Genomic DNA, 20,166 nt, shown 5'->3' on the forward strand with positions numbered 1-20,166 from the left:
TCCTAAGCTTGTCAGGCCAATTTTTACCTTAGTGTAATAGCACTGCTTCTCTGTACCTATGGTTGGTGACATGTGTTTGCTGTACCGAGAGCTAGGTTAGTTTGAAGCTAGTGGCATGACATTCTAAATGTAGCCTCTAGGTTAAAAATAATGACCTGCAAAGGATACCAGTCAAAATATATAGAACACTCTATTTTGAGAAGGCTAACATTGGTCTACATGGAAATAAAGATAGTGGAAAGCTCTAGCTTCTACAAAAACTGCTGATATAGTTGGGAGAACACCACTCTGATTGTCCTGGAACTTAAATTGCCAGATGTTACTTTAGTCTCCTACCTTATTCCTTTTGAATGACTTGTCAGCATGTTTATTTTGAAAATTATTTTTGTGGAGAACTTACAATTTCTCAGAGCTTTCTTACCATCTCTGTGCTAGTTTTAAGTATCTGAATAGACTGTTGTCAAAACATTTATAGAACTTTTGAGAATGATCTGTATTCTATATATATATCTTCTCCAAATACATTTCCATATTATATCTATTTCACATGTGGATCATATATATATTCCCATTATATATATAATCCACATATTATATATCTATTATATATAATATATACATTTCCCATATTATATATAATATATATATTTCCCATATATACTCCCATATATATATTGTTCATGAATACATATTAGAGAGAAGACAAGGATAGATCACAAACAAAAATAGAGGGTCTCTGATGTGGGATGGAGTTACAAGCGTGTGTAGTTAGCTTGAAGGACCAGAGCGGGGAGAGCAGGGAAAGGCTGTATATTAGAAAACAAAATTAGAATTTGAAATACATTAACTCAGTTGTATAATTATAGTTATTCATTTACTCATTTTTTATATGTTTATTCCATTATTTTTTGACTCATAAAACATTTAAAGATTGTCTATAATGTACACAGCAGGTGCTTAAGCACTAATCTTTTCACGCATTCTGTCAGGAAATCAGTACAATTTGTCTTTTGATTGGGCATCAATAAGACACAATCTGCCAATTCTTTATGAAATCACTACTTATAGTCTTAGTTTATGAATACCAGCTTAGTCAAAATATGGTTATTATTTATTGAGTCATCTCCAAGTCAGTGCATCATATGTAGTTATGAAAATTAACACAAAGATAGGAAAGAATGGCATATAATTTTGATGATAAAAGGGGAGATAATTGAAAATAATTATCAGATCTATATATCAGGTATCTCAGATCATGGGAAAGAGAGATCTATTCCCTTTTTTTGGTTGGGGGGAGGGTGGTCTAACATGTGCAATGCTGTATTTAAGGTAAAATTTGACAATAAGTTTATAATAAAGTTAGATGTGATTCTATTCTTTTAAAACTTTAAATATGTATCATGAATAATTTAGAGGTATCAAAATTTATAAAGTAAATTATTTTATAAAATAATTATAAATGAAATATAATTTAGTTTAGAGGACTTCGAAAATTTGGATTTGCATCTGTGCTCTATTACTAACTAGCTGGATATCTTTGGAAATTAATTTCACTTCTTTGGACCTCAGTTTCTCAGCTTTAAAATACTTTGAATTAAGCAAGGAAAACCAAATTAAATATCTCTAGATGCAAGTTCGAATTTTTATAGATCTTAAAAAAAAGTTGCAGGATGATACCTAAATAAAACATGTGTCCAAACCAGGCTTTAGTAGATGGCAACTTATGTTCAGGATTTTTTATTATATTTTTTAAGAAAAAAATTAATAATCTCTCCAAGTCTTGAATATTATTTGCATATACTAGAATTTGATATAGTTATACACATATTGGCCAGCTACCTAACAGAAATTTGAGTTTAATACCTTTTAGGTATTTTAACAGAATCATTTCCAAGTGCTTCTCCTATGATAAAAGGTTTCAGGGTCTCACACTTTTCTTTAAGAAAGTTCTTTTTTTGAGCAGAGAATTGTGATTATATCATAATAGGCAGCCCTATTCACATAAACTTACAGGATCCATATGGCATTCAAAGGTTTTTTTCAAAGAGATTTGAATTTGAATAGTTTTCCCTGTGACAACTAGGTCAATTCAGAGCACCGATTTTGTTTACTTGCCTTCCACTGTGTTTCGGAAACTGTTTGTAGAAGTGGAATAAAAAGGAGGTGTGTCAAATAAACCAACTTCCAAGCACTGAGTGACATCCTGTGGTTCAGGAAGACGTTGCACCATTGGTCTAGCCACATTTCCAGCTGGATTTCTCCTAATTGGCCTACCCTCAGTGCCTGGGGAAAAGATGGGAAACGATGAACATGTATGGAACATTTAGAGATCTTAGCTTTGCTTTTCAAATTTGTATACATAGCATGAACACTGAAAGACAGGGTTTCCTTGGTAGAAGAGAAATTTTTTTTTTAATTAATTAATTAATTTATTTATTTATTTTTGGCTGTGTTGGGTCTTCGTTTCTGTGCGAGGGCTTTCTCTAGTTGCGGCAAGCGGGGGCCACTCTTCATCGCGGTGCACGGACCTCTCACTGTCGCGGCCTCTCTTGTTGCGGAGCACAGGCTCCAGACGCGCAGGCTCAGTAGTTGTGGCTCACGGGCCCAGTTGCTCCGCGGCATGTGGGATCTTCCCAGACCAGGGCTCGAACCCGTGTCCCCTGCATTGGCAGGCAGATTCTCAACCACTGCGCCACCAGGGAAGCTCCCGAGAAAATTTTTAAAGTGCATATTTAGTGGCATTAAAGTGAGAAAATAAGTTATCATGTCCAACTTCTGTAAATAGGGAAAATATGTGATACACAAAATCACCTGAAGAAAAAGATGATCACAGTAACAGATAGAGGTCCTTGTATTTGTTAGATCAATATATGCTTTTTTCAAGAGAACACATTAAAATGAAAATTCCATGGAAAATTAAATCCTGCCCACATAATCTCATAAACCAAAACTCTACACTGAAATCCATATTTCATACACATATGAAATTTTGTACTTGAATGCTCTTTCAAGCCTTCAGAGAAATAAAGTTAAAACAACCTTAAATCTCTTTGGGAAGTGGTCTGTATTTCAATCAACACATATTTTTCAGCAATTAATGTGAAAAATAATTGAAACATTTTAAGGTCAGTAAGATAAACAGGTAAACAAAGAGCTGCTATACTAGGGATAATATGTACCCCTAGAGATACAGAGATGCCTTTGGGGAGACAGGGAGGGAGAGAAAGAGAAATAAGGAAAGGAGGGAAGGCGGGAGTGGGAAGGGGGGGAGAGCGTAAGTGAGAGAATCAATTCTTCCCAATTGGGTGGCTTCAGGAAGCCTTCATTAGGTAGAGAGATTTGCAAAGAGCCCTGAAGGACTGAGGAGAATTGCCAGAGGTGAAATAAGACAGATTTTACAAGTCAAACATTTTAAGCAGAGGTAATAATAAAAGATGATAAGCTTTCTTCTATGCATGATATAAGCCCCATCGGAGCACAAACTCTTTTCTTGATCACCAATGTGTCCTCCAGTCTTGATCCAGCACTGGCATATAATTAAAGCTAAATAGTTGTTTGGTGTATGTTGATTTATGAAAAGATCAGGTTGATTATACAGGAGGGCCTGTTAGGTGAACAGCTTGCCTAGGGTATGTGGCAATGTAAGGGAGTAGTGGATGGCGGGAAGGATAGGAAGCTAGACAAGAACTGTTTTATTTGTTAGGCCAGTGAAAGAAAAAAGGAAAATAACATTTTACTGAACACATATTAATGTGTCTGATATGGTACCAAATACTTTAATAAGATACCTTATTTAATCCTCACAGTAATTCTTGCCTCTCTCTACTTTTGTTCTTGGATGAAATTATCCATTCCTGTGGTTTCACTGATCATCTTTTACAGGACACCCATACCTGCACAGCTTTAGATCAAACCTTCCTTAGACATTGCATGCTTATGTCCTCATGTGCTTTCTGGACAGTATCTTTGCAGTATTCCATAAATGCACCAAATTCGGTGTACTGAGAGAGTTAATTATTGACACCTAACATTCTTCCAGCCACTAAAATATCACCTTTAATTCATCATATGAAAAACATGCTCTTTCTTCACTATACTTCTCAAATTTGCTTTCTACTTCAGACACTCTGAACTTTTCATTCATTCCTGCATGGAAATCGCACAGGACTCCAATCCATAGGACGTTAATAGGTGCAATGGCAGAAGTTGTCCATGTGCAAACAAATTTAAAAAAAATCACAGTCAGAGAGGGATGAATGTTTTGGTATCTAAAGACATACTGATCGATCCTCAATTTTATCTCATTCAGCATGCCAAACAAAGTTTTATTTTAACTTTTAAACTTCTACAGAATAAAAGTTTATATACATTTAATTCTCTTATTCCTATATATGGCTAAATAATCTTCTAATGGTGAAAAAAACTACTTAATTTCTTTGCTCTATTTAAAATATTCTCTATTCAAGTTTACAAAGTAATTTAATATTTGGTGCCTAAAGGAATATGTGCAGAATAAATGTTATTAGTATAATAATAAAATAAAAAATAAATTCCAATAATCCTAGTTTTTATATGGAAGAACAAAAGTTCAAAATAGCCAGACGTGCCTGAAGAAGAAAAATCAGATGGGATAAAAAGACTCTGATAATTAAGACCTTGTGTTAGCAGCAAGAGAGATGGTAAAAATAGGATCTAAGGAAGAGAACAGAAAGCTTCACAGGAACTGATCCACACAGGACAGAAACGTGACCTGTGGCAGAGGTGGCATTCAGACCACTGGAGAAAGGATGCTAGGAAAACGGGTTAATCATTCTCTTTTTGTATTCACTTTGCGAGAGCTGGAAAGAGCTAGTTGGCAGACATCTTCTGTACAGTATCTTTCTCTTATTAAAGGCATCCTCCATATCACCTTTTGGTTTTTTAACCTTCTGACCAGATTAACATAATAGTAAAAATAATATAATAACATAAAATAATAGTAATAATCATTATACAATAATAATAATAATAATTATTATTATTGTATGTATTTTTTACTCCCAGGGCACTTCCAACTCTTTCTGCATATTTCAGATTTCCTAGGGAAACATTTTCTGTGAAATTCCGACACAAGACACATGACTACTAAGCAGTGCTGAGCTTACTAAGAGGATTAATTAATACAAAATAGACATTTCCAAAATAAGAAAGTGAGCAATGCACTGACCAAGTTGTTCAAGGAAAGCAATGGAAAAATGTATACGCACTTTCATTTTCCCCTGGAGCACCTCAGATTGCCTTGACTGTCCTAGGTACTTAGTAAATATTTGTACATCAACTTTCCATGATAAAAGTGGATTTTAGTCTGAAGTCCTTAGTAGAATGAAGGGCCTTCAGGCAGCACATTTAATCACTTTACCTAATAGGCAATTCTGAATCCTAATTGTCATTTGGAACTTACTGTTACAAAGGGTTCCCAGGGTATCATAATCTTCCAAGGATTCGCAGACCACTCGCCATTGAGAAAAGACGGAGTTCGGGCTTATAAGATTGGAATCAAAGTTGCTTCTTGATCCCATCAAGTCATCGGTGCAAATGTCACAGGTGTTCTTCCCGGTGGCAAAATTCCAGTAAGGAAGGGAGAAAGAAGGATCCTGCAACATTTCCTAGATCACAGAAACTCTGTTAGCATTCTCTGCTTTTGTGTAAAATTCTCCCTTTGCTTGGTTTACTCCCTGGCAGTCTGTTTCTATTAGTTCTCTTCAGCCACTTAGGAACCAGTTAGTGTGTCAGTTGGTGACTGAAGGGCTAGAGGACTTAAATACCTTATTTAACAAAGCCTCAAAGTTACTACAAGAAGTCACTTGGGCACTAGAGGGAATGAAACTCAACTTGTTATACAGAAGTTTCTGCAAATGCTTTGGGGAGGTGTCTTCCTTTTCTTTTTTAGGCAAGTAGTTACATTTCTGTTGGTTATACTAAAAATTATCAATAATCACTTCTCCTCTTTGACATTTCCACTTCCTTCCATTTTCCTATCTCTAATTCAAGCATGACTAACTCCTGGTCTGGCTCCGGATTCAGCCTTGAGATATATTATGTGAAGCAGTGCTTTTTATTTTGTTTCTGTTTTTTAATTTAACCGGAACGACTTCAGGCATTTAGATTCTGGTTTGCCCACAGACTACGGAGGCTCTTGCACACTTGCCTTATCTTCCCGGGCACTGAAGGTGTTTTACTTAGACACCCCTGCTTCAGAATCTAAACTATGAAGACTCAGGCTTCTGCCAGAAGCTAATACAGACAGGAAATGCTAAACTGAAGCAGACTATTTCTCTGTGCACACTGTTATTTAGACCAGAGACCTAGTTTCCATTTAGAGCTGATCTCAACAATTTTAAAAATGCTGGACTCAAGATCACATGCTTATTTTACTGGGTTCCTTTAAACATGTATTTATTGCACCTGTTATTTCTCATTCCTTTAAGCCTTTAGGGAGCTATATTTAGAGTGTGGGATATAAATGTAGGGATTGCCATTGTTTTATCTCACAAGTATTTAGTACATATGTACTTTTTTACTTTTAAACCCTTTCTAGGAAGCATTTCCTTGTCCTCGGGGTATTTTAGAGGGTCAAAACTTTCCAAGGTATTCCCCAGTTATTGATCTCCAGAGCTTTAGAGTCCTTATTTAGAAGCCATTGTTCTGGTTCACAAAAATTAGTGACAGCTTCTAAGGGATCATTAAGAGTCAGTTTGTGGTTCAACAACTGGCATTTGGGAGCTGGAGCATATTCATGTGGCATTTCAACTGTGCATTACATTTAGATTGTAATTTGTTGGATCCCTTGTGCTGTTGGGTTTTAAAAACGTAAGTCATAGGGGTTGAAGTTTACGCAGGCAAAATTGAAGCTATTAGATACTTTCCACCTGCCCTTTCATTTTGGTGTACCTGTGGGAAAATGACTTGAAGGCAAGAAGATCTGGAGTCAATTACAAATGACAGATTTATCTACTCATAATCTAAAAAATGCCTTGAAATCAGAGCTATAAACTCTGAAGTTCAGAGTATCAGATGAATTCATTTAATCACTCTCAAATTGCATATGGGTGAACTACTTACTTACATGTGAATATTTTGTTCTGTATTTTAGTGCATTAAATCTCTCCCTTCTAACCATTTATTTTCTTGGATAATGCTGGGCACAAGCATACTGCGAATCAATACGTGAATCTGCCCTCGGATATTTTTAGATTAATTTTTAGATTTTAATTTGTGGGGAGGGATTCATTGCTGTTATTTCACCTAGAAAACAGGTTCAGTTTGTGGATTTCCTAACTGAGATCTAAGAATTTTAAAGGGGTTAGGGGTTAGGTTGGGGTTAGCAGATGTAAGCTGTTAATATACAGAATTGATAAACAACAAGGTCTTACTGTATAGCACAGAGAACTATATTCCATATCCTATGATAAACCATCATAGAACAGAATATAAAAAAAGAATGTATAGATATGTATAACTGAATCACTTTGCTGTACAGCAGAAATTAACACAACTTTGTAAATCAACTGTACGTCAATAACAAAAAATTTTTCTAAAAACTTCATTTAAAAATAACAATACTTTTCTTAAAATATAGAGCAATTAGTAAAATAAACAATACGAAAGTATTTACGTTAACAGATACTTTAATGTGGCTTTAGCTTATCTGATTAAAAATAAGCAGGAAGTAACTGTGTTCTGAGCTTCACTTTATGCCAAAAAAGTCAATGCCTTTTAAATTAAAATGATGTCTGACCTATGGGATGTTGTTAGTAGGTGTCTTCTATAAGCCTCAAAGTGGTAGGGGGCATGGAAAAAATGGAGTTCAATTAAAATATGGCAATATAAATGAAAAGTAATTTTTTTCATAATTTAAACCCCGTATCATATCAGAACGAATCATCAACTTATAAAGTGCGCTATACATTTGGGACTTGGAAGACTGAGAAGTTATACACACCTGCCTCATCCAAACCAGGAGGAGGTATTGGTGTACATTTGAAAAGGGAAACATAGCAAGTGAGAGTCCTTCATTGCAAACTATATGAGGGTTATTTTTTCAATGACAGAGCTGTAGAATATGTCCAGTGCTTTAATTCACACCTACAGATGTCTCAATTGGCTTCCTTATCACTGATATGACTTTCTTTTCACAAAAGGTAAAGATTAATTAATAAGGAAGTAATTAGCATAGGGAGAAGCTTAACAGAATGCCAAAGGCAGATTAATAATGTGAAATCGCTTTGTCATCGCCTGTTTTGATCATTCGGAACACAGTGAATCAACAACTTAGAAACAAGTCACCTCCTCTGTAAAGGATACGAATATGGCCGTGCCTCATGCATACCTGCATGTCTCTCTCCAGCTGCAGCAGGTGGTACCTATGCCACGTGAGAAACGCTGGTCCCTCATGAGAGAAATCCACTTCACCAAAGCTTTCCTGTCCTGCCCCGAGAAAAGTCTTTTTGACTGAGTAGTAGTGCGTCCAAACAAAGTAGTTGTAAATGGAAATGTTCTCGAATTGTGGTGTGTTGCCATCTGGCCCCAATATTTCTTCTGATCTCCTGGTGGCAATGACAAACTGAGGGTGAATGGTGCGCTTTGCCATATCCAGGGCCCGGACAAAGCGCTTCTTTTCTTCTGTACTTAAGTCCAGTAGGTTTCTCCTGACTTTAGGGATACAAAATTCAAACGTGAAAACATCTGCAGTGTGGGCATGGGTAGACAATGTGCATAATCATCTTGTAACACCACGTCCCTTTACCCATGAATGATCATTTGCATGTGTGCTCACATCATTTTATAATTTTAAAAATACCCCTTGCTAAAATCCCTTCTTCAGGCCTGCTTTTTCTCTCTCTCTTCCCCTCCCTCTCTTTCTCTCTCCAACTTATTCTAGGATTCCTATGAGCTTTCCTTAATCTTACCGTGGACTTTATGATTCTATGATCCTGTTGTATTGATTTCTGCTCACTATTGGCATACTTCTTGGAATTTTCTACCTTTTTAATATCATAAATTTTGCAAAAACACGGTATGTGGTATAGTATAGTGGTTAAAACCAGAGCCTAATTCTATGACTGCACACATTTCTCTAAGCATCAGTTTTTCATCTGTAAAGTGTGTGTAAAAATATCCGCTTTATAAAGTTGTAAAGACTAAGAGGACACACATAAAAAGCACTTAGACCAGAGCCTGGCTCAGAATAAAGACTCACCCACAGACATAGAGAACAGACTTATGGCTACCAAAGGGAAAGGGGGGAGGGATAAATTAGGAGTTTGGGATTAACATATACATACTACTATATATAAAATAGATAACAAACAAAGATGTACTCTGTAGCACAGGGAACTATACTCAATATTTTCTGATAATCCATGAGGGAAAAAAATCTGAAAAAATAGATATATATGTATAACTGAATCACTTTGCTGTACCCACAACATTGTAAATCGGCTATACTTCAATTAAAAAAAAAAAGGCTCAGTAAACATCCCCTGAAACTCTTGGTCCCATGTTTGGCACAAAGAAAACAATCCAGTATTGCCGGCTGTTACTATTTAAAGCTTTCTCATTTATTGTTATTTAGGCTGCAGGCCAGGCTCATCCTATAAAATGGCTGAACTTGATCATCAGAGCAGGAAATATCCTGTGGTCAGCAAGCGTAGTGGAAGAAGCTCATCGATTAGAGCTGGACACATCTCAGTGTGAATTCCAGGTTTACCATGTACCAGCTACATGGACTTGACCTTTCGGAACCTCACAATTAACATAATTATCTTGCAAAGTTACTGAAAGGTCCAGTCATAAACACCTAGCACAGTTCCTAGTGTAAAGGAGTTGCTCAACAAATCTTTTGAAAGGAAATGTTATTAGTCAGAAGACTTGAGCTTCAACTTCAACTCCTTAAATCAAATACCTTTCTCAGCCTCTCTAAGCCTGTTTCCTCAGCTGTGAAAAGTAAGTCTTGAGCTTTATGATTTCTAGGAGTCCTGAAAGTTCAACTGGTTCAGGATTCTGTTAAGTGGGTTGAGTTCCGTGCAGAACTGTGCATCCATTCACACCCCACTTACCTATGAGAACCCTCTGGTCACAGGCAGCTCCTCTCCATCCAGGACGGCAGGTTCCACAGTTGTATCCTGAGAAATTGCCAATGCAGTGGCATGTCCTGTTGAAGAAGCGCGTGGGCCAGCCCTCTCGGTCATCTCTGCCATCGTGTGGGTACTGGGGGCCGTGGGGTCGGGAGTCAGCTGTCACCACCTCACACCTGCCCCTTCCTGATGAGGAGCCGCAGCGGTCAGTCCCAGGCCCAGACAGTGGGAACAGGTCTGGGCAACACACGCCATTTCTCAAAGCCTCGATGGTGACACACTGTCTTGGGAATTGAGCCCAGGCCTGCTGGAAAAAAAGCAGGGCCAAGAAGGTATAGCCCGGAGAGAGGAGTTTGGGAGCTTTCATTCTGCTTGAAGCAAGAATGCAGTACAGGCTCTGGTTTTCAGCCCTTTGTGTAGAGAATGAGGCACATAGATAAAAATCAAGCTGAAAAGGAAAAAGCAAGATGGAATTATGCAAGTTTTTTTGTACTGTCATAAATGGCATGAGCCCCTTCCCAACCCACCTTCAAAATGCTTTTCATATCTGTAAAATGACATTTCAAAAACTAATCAAAATAGTAATTTACCTTTAAAAATTTGACATGTATAATACCTACATAATTAAATCCCCTGTCCTAGTCATTTAATTTTCTTCATTTTAAATTTCTATTTATATAAAAAAATACGTATCCTGGATGTCATTTATCAAAAACACTCATTAACGGGTCACCATCGTTAATTACATTTATCCGTGGAGCTGAAAGAAGAATTGGGGGCAGATTTCTAGCAAGTTAATTTCCAGGATTTAAAGTCCCCTTTATCCTAATGGAGTTTTGGCGGGAATCCACCCACTCCCCACAGAGTTTCTCTCCAGTACCTTGAACTCCTGAGGGGATTCTCTGCTGAGCCTCTCTTAGAACTGAGTGTTTTATATTTGCTTGTCCCCTGATGTCAGAGCTGTTAATTGCTTGTGGGTTTCTGCCTGGTAACTCATCCCAAATCTGTTCACCCAGACTGGGAGGGGCTGGTCCTCTGTTCCACCGTTTACTAATCTTTTTTCACTTCAGTGAATTTTTCTGCCCTTTAAGTATTTGGTTAGCACATGATTGCCTTCCCACTGATTTCCTTGTGATGTGTAAAGTTTTAAGAAAAGGTCAGAGCGACGAATTTGGAATACAACAAGTCAGAGAAACTAGAGAGCTTTTGTTTTCATTGCAGAGAATTTTATTTTTTTCTTTGAAAATATATCTTTAGAGGATAAGTGAGATTACTTACCTTTTCTTAGTGATAAAGGGCTAGGCTAGTGCTTGCACCTGATGGTAGCTTTTGATTGTGTTCCATCTTGAAAACAGTTGCTGCCATTCTTAAAATTTCCAGAGAGAATAATTGTAGTAGAAAAGGCATCAGATACAATTATACCAACTCACATGACATTGGCTATCAAGGTGCCTGCTGGTATTGACAGTTGGGTACTCCAACTCCCTTACGTCCATTGGGGTGGTGTTCATCTCTGTGGCAAAGGATCTCAGGGTCACTGCGATGTCTACTGTTTAGAAAATGACCACTAAATAGCTTATTCTTTCCTACCTTCTCTGCAAGCAGTCTTAAGTTAACGGCTCTCAGGGTAATAGATTCATGTATTTCAAAAGGAATTTTCCTCTGGAGTTGAGACCCATACATATGAAATCAATTTTCAAAGCTAATCTTTAGTTTGGAGTACATAATTGCTGTGCAAAAGTGATCAGAATTTGTGATCAGGGTTAGCTGTCCTATTTGACTCTCAGCCATAAAATTGGCCAGAAACCTATATAAAGGACTTGGGTATACGGTTGCAAACAAAAAGCCAACCAAGGCTATGTCTACAAATTAAGATAAAAAGAATAAGAAGAATTTCCTGTACACGGCCCCTTGTCCAGGCCATCAACATGATTTATTACAACCATATCAAGCCATGGTTATTAAGATTTGTGTCTATAAATCTAGTGTTATTCTTTTTAAATTTATTTTTATATTTTGGTCTGTTGTGTATAAAACAATCTACTAATGTGAATACATATTAGGATATTTCCTAAAATGTTTTAAGAAACATAGCAATCCTGGTTATGATGTATCCCGTGCATAGAGGCCAAAAGTCCCTTTTTCTTTTTTGCCTTGGGTCTCTAGGGTACTAGAATCACAAAAATGCTATCGTCATTACTATTTAAGTAGGCTTCAGTAACCAGACTTTTCCCCCCCACTAATACTATGTATTCAAGTTGTTGTATGTAACAGTATTCTATTTTATTTTTTTAATGTCAGTTTGATATATCATTGTAAGAATATACTCAATATATATATATATCCATTCTCCTGTTAGTGAACATTTGGGTTATTTTCCAGGATTTTTAATTTAATTTTTTGTCTTACGAACAATACGGCTATAAAGAGGCTTGTAAATGTTTCTTTTAAAACATATATAAGAATTTCTTGTGGCAAATACCTAGGAAATGGATTGCTAGTCATAGGGTTTGTGAATATTTATAAGTTAGTTTTAAATTGTTTTCCAAAGTGGTTGTATCAATTTATATTCCCACCAGTAGTGTTTAAGATTTCTTACTGGTTCACAAACTTGCTAACACTTGGTAATAATAGACTTAATTAACACATATAGAGATAGATATTTCATTCATGTTAATAACTAATATGTTTTAATACTGTTCTTGTGCTTTTATCCCTTCTGTTTCTTTTATTGTAAATTTTTTTCATGTGTATTGCCCATTTTTTTTAATTAGGTTTTTTGTCTTTTTGCTATATAGGACTTCTTTATGTATTCTGTCTTCTAATCTTCTGTTAGATAAATATATTGAAAATATCTTATTCTAATTTATGGCTTAAGTTTTGCATTCTTGACACAGTTTTCTGAGGATTAGTAGTTCTTAATTTTAATGTCATGGTATCAATCTTTTATTTTACTGTTAGTAGCTTCCATGTCTTGTTTAAGAAATCCTTCCCATTCCACAAGCAATGAACTATTTTTTAATGTTGTCTCCAACATAAAAAACTTTAAATATTGCCTTTCACATTTCACTCTTTAAATGCATGTGGAATTAGGTCTTGTGCCTGATGTGAATAGGAACCTCAGTTCAACTTTTTGTTCCACATCAAAACCCAATTTTTCTGAGCACCATTTATAGACGGAGCCATCCTTTCCCTAGTCATCTGCAGTATCACCCTTTCAGGTTTTCATGTATGAATGGATTTATTTCTGGCATCGCTCTTCTGTTCCGTTGGTGAATTTGACTATCCCTGTGTCAATGTTATGCATTCTTTTATAAAAATCTTTTTTTTAATTGAAGTATAGTTGATTTACAATGTTGTGTTAGTTTCTGGTGTAGCAAAGTGATTCAGTTATACATATATATACATATTCTCTTTCATATTCTTTTCCATTATGGTTTATTACAGGATATTGAATATAGTTCCTTTGCTATACAGTAGGACCTTGTTGTCTATCTCCAAATGGCTTTTTTCACTTTAGTTCCTGAGTGATAGTTTTGAAGATGTTCCTGTGCTGTTTTCTCATTGACACTGAGGTTCCTCAGAAGTCTGCTGTCATTCTTATGGTGTTTCTTTGTAAGTTATCTGTCTTCTCTTTCTCTGACTTCTTTTAAGATCTTTTTGTCTCTGCTTTCATAGGTTGTGTATAGAAATGGATCTATTTTTATTTATTCTACTTAATCTACATTTTGCTTTACATATTTGTAGATTCATGACTTTGTCCATTCTGGAAATATTTTAGTAATTTTTGTCTTCCAATTTTGCCTCATCTCCATACTCTGTTTACTTCTTCTGGGCCTATGATTAGGCATATGTTCTCATTCTGTACTTTATATCTCTTAACCTATCTTTTTATTTTGTATAAATTGGCAAGGTTAATGGTTTCTATTAGAAGATACCTATAAGTTGTTGGGTAATTTTAAATATTGTCATATCAGTCAGTTGGAACTATCTAAAGTCACGTGGAAATTGGTTTTATCATTAAAATTATATTAAAATACATAAAGAAAATAATACCCATACTCTTTGAGTCAGCAACCACAGCCTGAATGTATTAGAATCACAAAACACAAGCTGGGGCTTTTATTATTATCTTATAAAATGACTCTATTCCAGGAGGTTATGGACTAAGAATATACCAATATATTGACAGGCAGTTCTCTCACCATAAAATGTGATCTTAAATCACCAGGCTCAATGTTTATATTAATAATTTATGTTGTTTTTCTGTTACTGCACAGTTGTAGGAACAAAAATAAAAGAATAAGTCAAGTTACCTCAAAAGTCACCAGGTAAACATCCAAAACTATGTTTGGCAGTTGAGCCAAATTAACAGATAGCACCAATTTTTGCTTTTTATCACTTTATCGAATCGTTAAGTAAGAAGTTGTGCAACAGGTAAATGGGAAAAGGAAGAGGTCCTTTGGCAAAGGAAGAATTATTAAGAAAATAACCTATTATACCTAGAATGTCGGAACTGAAAAGTCCTGGTGCCTTATAGTACATAATTTTCATCACATTTTAATAGACCAGTAAGCAGAGAACTGGTTACAGCCAAGGCTAAGTAAACTGGACTGAGCTAATGATGGCTTAACTGCCAGCTGGCCATACTAGATCGCTTTAAGGTATGAATCATTAGATTTTGGAAAAATACGATTGGATTTTTCTACTTTCCTATAAGTTTAGGAAGCACGTATTTTATCCAGGTTACAATTTATAGGCAAAGGGAAAAATTTAGATAATTTTTTTTATATCAGTCTTTTTGATTATATAATTATGCTTATTATGTATTACATAATTCTGTTTATTATGAACAAAGTTTCATGGAAAGCAGTGTTTTCCTATAAAATGAGTTACTATTTGAATATTTTTCTTTTGTATTGTATTTCTTAGTTGGAAGCTATAAATATGCTTCCACAAGCTTAGTTTCTTTGTTTTCGAATGTAGCTCAATGTATCTTCTCTGGCATCCACGCTAAGGTAACACTGTACTCTTGTTTCTATATCGTATATAGTACCCCCTGAAAAGTGTACACAGCACACTGAAATATGGTGCTAAAACTTTGCATAGTATTTTTTTCTTTCAGAACTGTTATTTTTTTTTTTGGCCACACCGCCGCGTCTTGCGGGATCTTAGTTCCCCTACCAGGGATCGAACCCGGGACCCCTGCAGTGGAAGTGCGGAGTCCTAACCACTGGACCGCCAGGGAATTCCCAAGAACACATTTTTTATATTATTTTTTTAAACATTACACAATCCTGTTTTACTGCCATGGATATTCGAAAAGCCTAAAAATTGGTTGGATTTGCTATTCCTAATGTGGACTCCAAACAGAGTAAACAGATTAACCTTGAAAACATGATTTTCCATCAGCTTTTTATCAGAAAGCTGCCACATAAATATTAAAGAAAAGAAACCCTGAAATTTTTATTACGTATTCATTTTTTCCTTGTTTATTGTTTGTCTCACTTATCAGAAGACAAGTTTTTGTCTTTCTTCGAATACTGACCTGAGAGATTTCTAGAGAGCCATTTAGCTGTTTTTTAAATGAACTAGGACTAGACATCTGACTTATTTACTCCCAGTCTAGTAATTAATCAGTACTGCCACTAAAATGAATAAATATAACCTACCTCCAATATGTTCATTAGCTACTATTCGTGAGCACCTGTTATTTCCCTTAGTGCTGTGCATATATTATCTCTCATTCTTGAAAAATATTATTAAAGTATTACTTTTATTCCTCTTCTTCAGGATGAGGAAACACAGGCTTCTGGAGATTCAAAATTTTTAAAAATTATGTAGTTTGTAAGTGGCAATTTCAGGTTTTGAAGTCAAATTAGTTTGGTTCCAAAATGTTTGTATTTTTTAATTACTGCTCAAATTCTAAAAAAGAAGGCTGGGGAATGGAAAGAGTGTTGTATTTTGAGCCATAAAATATACCACCTTTGCCTCAGTGAGCAGGTGCCTTTGTTTGTCTGAGTCTCAGTCCTTCATCTATAAAATATGTATAACAAACATATATAACCAGGAGAGTACAGACTATCAATGCTAGTTTAATAACTAAATGAATCAAAGATAGAAATCTTAAAGTAGATGAAAAATACTGAAATTAATATCTTATTCATAATTATCTTAGTAGACTGGAACACAATTTACACCATGCCTTCATTATTACCAAATGTCCAATCAGTTTTATGAGTAATCCTGTGAAACAAGAATTTCAAGCATTGAAGAAAGAGGAAAAGCTGAAAAGGCAATCTTTATTAGTTGTGAAAGCCTAGCAATAGACCACCAGTAGTATATTCTACCTCACATATTGACATCATTCCTCAGCTTGCAGGTGTTTTCTAATGTAGGAGTCGGGTGCAAAGTGTAAAAAGAAAAACATACTTGTCTTTGCTCTTTGACCAAACATTGTGGAATGGTTAAAATGCCATACTCTAACAAAGTTGTTCACAGCATAGGTCAGGAATCAGTGTCAAAATACATGTGCAGGGGCTTCCCTGGTGGCGCAGTGGTTGGGATTCTGCCTGCCAATGCAGGGGACACGGGTTCGAGCCCTGGTCTGGGAAGATCCCACATGCCGCGGAGCAACTGGGCCCGTGAGCCACAACTACTGAGCCTGCGCGTCTGGAGCCTGTGCTCCGCAACAAGAGAGGCCACGATACTGAGAAGGCCCGCGCACCGCGATGAAGAGTGGCCCCCACTTGCCGCAACTAGAGAAAGCCCTCGCACAGAAACGAAGACCCAACACAGCAAAAATGAATAAATAAATAAAGAAACTTGGTGAAAAATGCCACCCCAACATTATTAAAAAAAAAAAAAAAAATACATGTGCAACACTCCTTGGCCCCCTACAGAAATTATTTCTAAGATTTCTTTGATAGAAATTAAATTTTACACAGTAATTTTGCCTCATGGGGTTAGCAGATGCAAACTATTATATATAGAAGGGATAAACAGCAAGGTCCTACTGTATAGCACACAGAACTATATTCAGTATCCTGTAATAAACCATAATGGAAAAAAAAAAAAGAATTGGGTTGTTCAGAAATACACACATGGGCAGCATATTAAGACTTATTAGTAACCACCATTAATGTGCATGTTATATATCCAAAGCTGATGTGAAGTTCGTATCTCATCCTCGTTTTTCCTTTGAAGTCCTATGATTGTCATTTATAAAAGATGTAGTCAAAAAGCTAAATGATAAAGACCAGGAATTTAGGTTAAATTGGGGAGAATAAGAGTTTCAGGAGCATCTTTATTTTTCCAGAAAAACTGTTGATGAATATTAATATATTTAGTGATCATTTGTGGCCAATGATATTGAATATATTCATTGTCCAATTGAATTACATTTTATTAAATTATATGCTTAGTTATAGTAAGCTTAGATTAATAGCTAGAATTCCAAAGGCATTAAGGCAACTCAAAGTCATCTGTTAGGCCAGTCATGTGTTTTTGCCTCATGGAGAAGCTTAAATTCTTTGAAAGCAAAGAAGAATAATGTTAGGGCTGTGTTTTTGTGTCACTGAGTAGAGATTCAGTCAAACATAACATTGCTATTTTAGGGCAGAATATTTCAAGTTGACATCTCAAACAATGTAGTTTCTGATAAAATGTGCCATTCATTTCTTCATTGAGTTTTCTAAATTCAACACAATATTGCAAATACTGGTGTAGGGCCAATTAACAATAATTTAATTTCTGTTTAGTGAAATTCTAAGTTAAGATTAAAGCATTTAGACTGTTTCTTTTACTGATGATTTCTATTCTGCTTGTACAAATGGCCTTGTAAGAGTTCCCCACAAGAAATTTTTAAATACATGTGTGTTAGGTGTTTAAAGTCAAAATAATCAAAAATACTTGTTTTGAGAGTGAATTAAGTACTGCATTTGTTGTGTAGTTAAAATTATTGTGTTCATTTCCAAAGATTATGTCTGCACTATAATATTTGTAAAAGATAAAGTTTCCATTATTTTACAATTTTTAAACATATCTTTATGGTATCATCATGACTATATCCTCGTATTTAGCATCTGCTGTGTGCTAGGGGCTGAAACAAGGCTGATGTTCTGAAAACAATGGTGTAGTATAGCCATTATACTCCAAGTGCTTCTGAAATAATTAAGTATGTATGTAATGTGCATATTGGCTCACTTCTCACTGTTTAAACCATATTTTGGAATTATGTAGAAATGAGCAAAATATCTAGACTATATAATTGATCAATAATATTGACAATTTCTACTAGAACTTCTATTATAATATCCATAATATAAAGCATAGGAATTAGTGATAGATTGTTTTAGCAAAAGAAATATTTAAGAAGCCATAAACCTTCTATAGTAAAGAAAGTGTCAATTAATACAGAATGAATACTAAACCATTTTTTTCTTATTAACTACTTGAAAAAATTTAATGAGATGTAATTTTAATTTATAAACTATATTATTAATGATAGTTAAATGTATAGATATACATTATAGAAAATATAGTTAAATATAATATATTCTGTACCTATATAGAGATATATTATGTAATATATGATAGTATATATGTATATGTGTATATATATGTATGTGTGTGTGTGTGTGTGTATATATATATATATATAATTTGTGGCAGTGACTGCTTTATCAATTTGGAATTTAGTCTCTATATCTAATTTGATGTGCATGTATAATGGCATGGAGTCTTATTTCTGAGATACACCTTACGTAATGACATGAGAGAGCCCTATAACTTCTGTGGTACACCAATCTGGTGTCATGGGTGAGGTGAGGTTAGAGGCTGGGTAGTGACATTTCTTCCTCCTCTTCTTTCAATATGATACCTTTTGCAAAAAGGAAGGATGACTGACTTTATATTTTTAACCCTATTTACAGTTAAATAGGCTCAGACACATAGCTTATCATAATTGTTAATTTCCTTTTCATGTGAAGGGTAGATGGATGTTTCTAATCAGAGTGGTTCTTCCTCAAGTGAGAGAATTTACATTACTTCCATTTTGTGAATCTTATATCTTTATCACATGGTTTCAAAGATCACCATGCATATTTGCATCAATATAGTGAAGACGGAAGGAATATGGATTATAATTATAAGGAAGATTTCTTTATAGGCCAGACTTGAAAGTAGCTTTCATCACTTCCTACAAAATTCCATTGGCTAGAAATTAGTCATTTGGCTCCACACTATTACAAGGGAAGTTGGGAAATATCATTTAGCTGTATCCCAAGGAAAAAGAGGAAATAGGTTTGATGATGAGCTGGCAGTCTCTCTTCCAGTGACCAATCATTAGCTATTTTGAAGATTCCAAAATAGCCAGCATAATAATTATAAATATGTATTTATTTTTCTAGTTGGAAGATTTATCATATTTTTGATATGTAGAGTTCATTAGTGATTCTGTTTTCTTGTCTGATCCTTTTTTCTCTGACTTATGCTTGCACCACTCTTCAGAAGTGGCCTGAAAGAATTTCTAAATAAATGGTTATATCTGATGGGTAAAATTTCTCATATATCAGTCAGTGCTTCAACCATAAAAGAAGAGTATGAAAAGGCTTCCTTCCTCAATGAGCCTGCATCTAACTGGGGAGACAGAATTATGATCCTCAAAATGTATTTGCTGAAATGGCTGGTAGAGGCAGAGGAAATGGAAATTTAGTAAAGAGTAAGATCATTATGGATTGATGCATGATCAAAGTTCTTTTTTGGCTAGAGTATGAAGAAAATGTAGTATAGATGCTTGGAGATTGTAGTCCTGCTATGGTGCCAAGACAATACTCAATGCTTACACTGTTGTTACTTAATTTGAATAGATGCCATGTGTTTATAATATCATTAAGTGCAAGGTAGCACATTACATTAATGATACCATGGTAACTGCCTCCACAAGGAAGAAGCACAGAAGTAGGTGAGGATCTCAGCGACTCATAAGACAAATAGAGGTTGACTGAAAAACACAGGTAAAATTCAAACCCTAGCCTAGTTTATAAAATTG

The 20,166-nt window shown here is 35.3% G+C and overlaps 1 protein-coding gene and 1 long non-coding RNA gene across 5 annotated transcripts in view; one reads left to right on the top strand and one right to left on the bottom strand.

Annotated features, from left to right (window-relative positions):
* Positions 1 to 11,335, bottom strand: part of TYRP1 (tyrosinase related protein 1) — a 38,075-nt gene extending 26,740 nt beyond the window's left edge. For 2 of the 4 annotated variants that reach the window (XR_014247356.1, XM_082401666.1), the window contains exons 1-5: positions 10,996 to 11,335; positions 10,098 to 10,563; positions 8,369 to 8,691; positions 5,441 to 5,645; positions 2,116 to 2,283 (exon numbers count right to left, since the gene is read on the bottom strand). Coding sequence is in view for 3 of the 4 variants with exons in the window: in XM_082401666.1 (XP_082257792.1) it covers positions 2,116 to 2,283; positions 5,441 to 5,645; positions 8,369 to 8,691; positions 10,098 to 10,482 (1,081 nt within the window). In the remaining variant the exon portion in view is untranslated. The other 2 variants (XM_082401664.1, XM_082401665.1) reach the window with 2 other exon arrangements.
* The window catches only part of LOC309633184, a 1,005,718-nt gene that overhangs the window by 124,063 nt on the left and 861,489 nt on the right, over positions 1 to 20,166 (top strand). The window lies entirely within an intron of this gene.

Source organism: Balaenoptera borealis (genome assembly GCF_965194805.1).
Source record: "Balaenoptera borealis genome assembly, chromosome: 8".
Taxonomy (NCBI): Eukaryota; Metazoa; Chordata; class Mammalia; order Artiodactyla; family Balaenopteridae; genus Balaenoptera; species Balaenoptera borealis.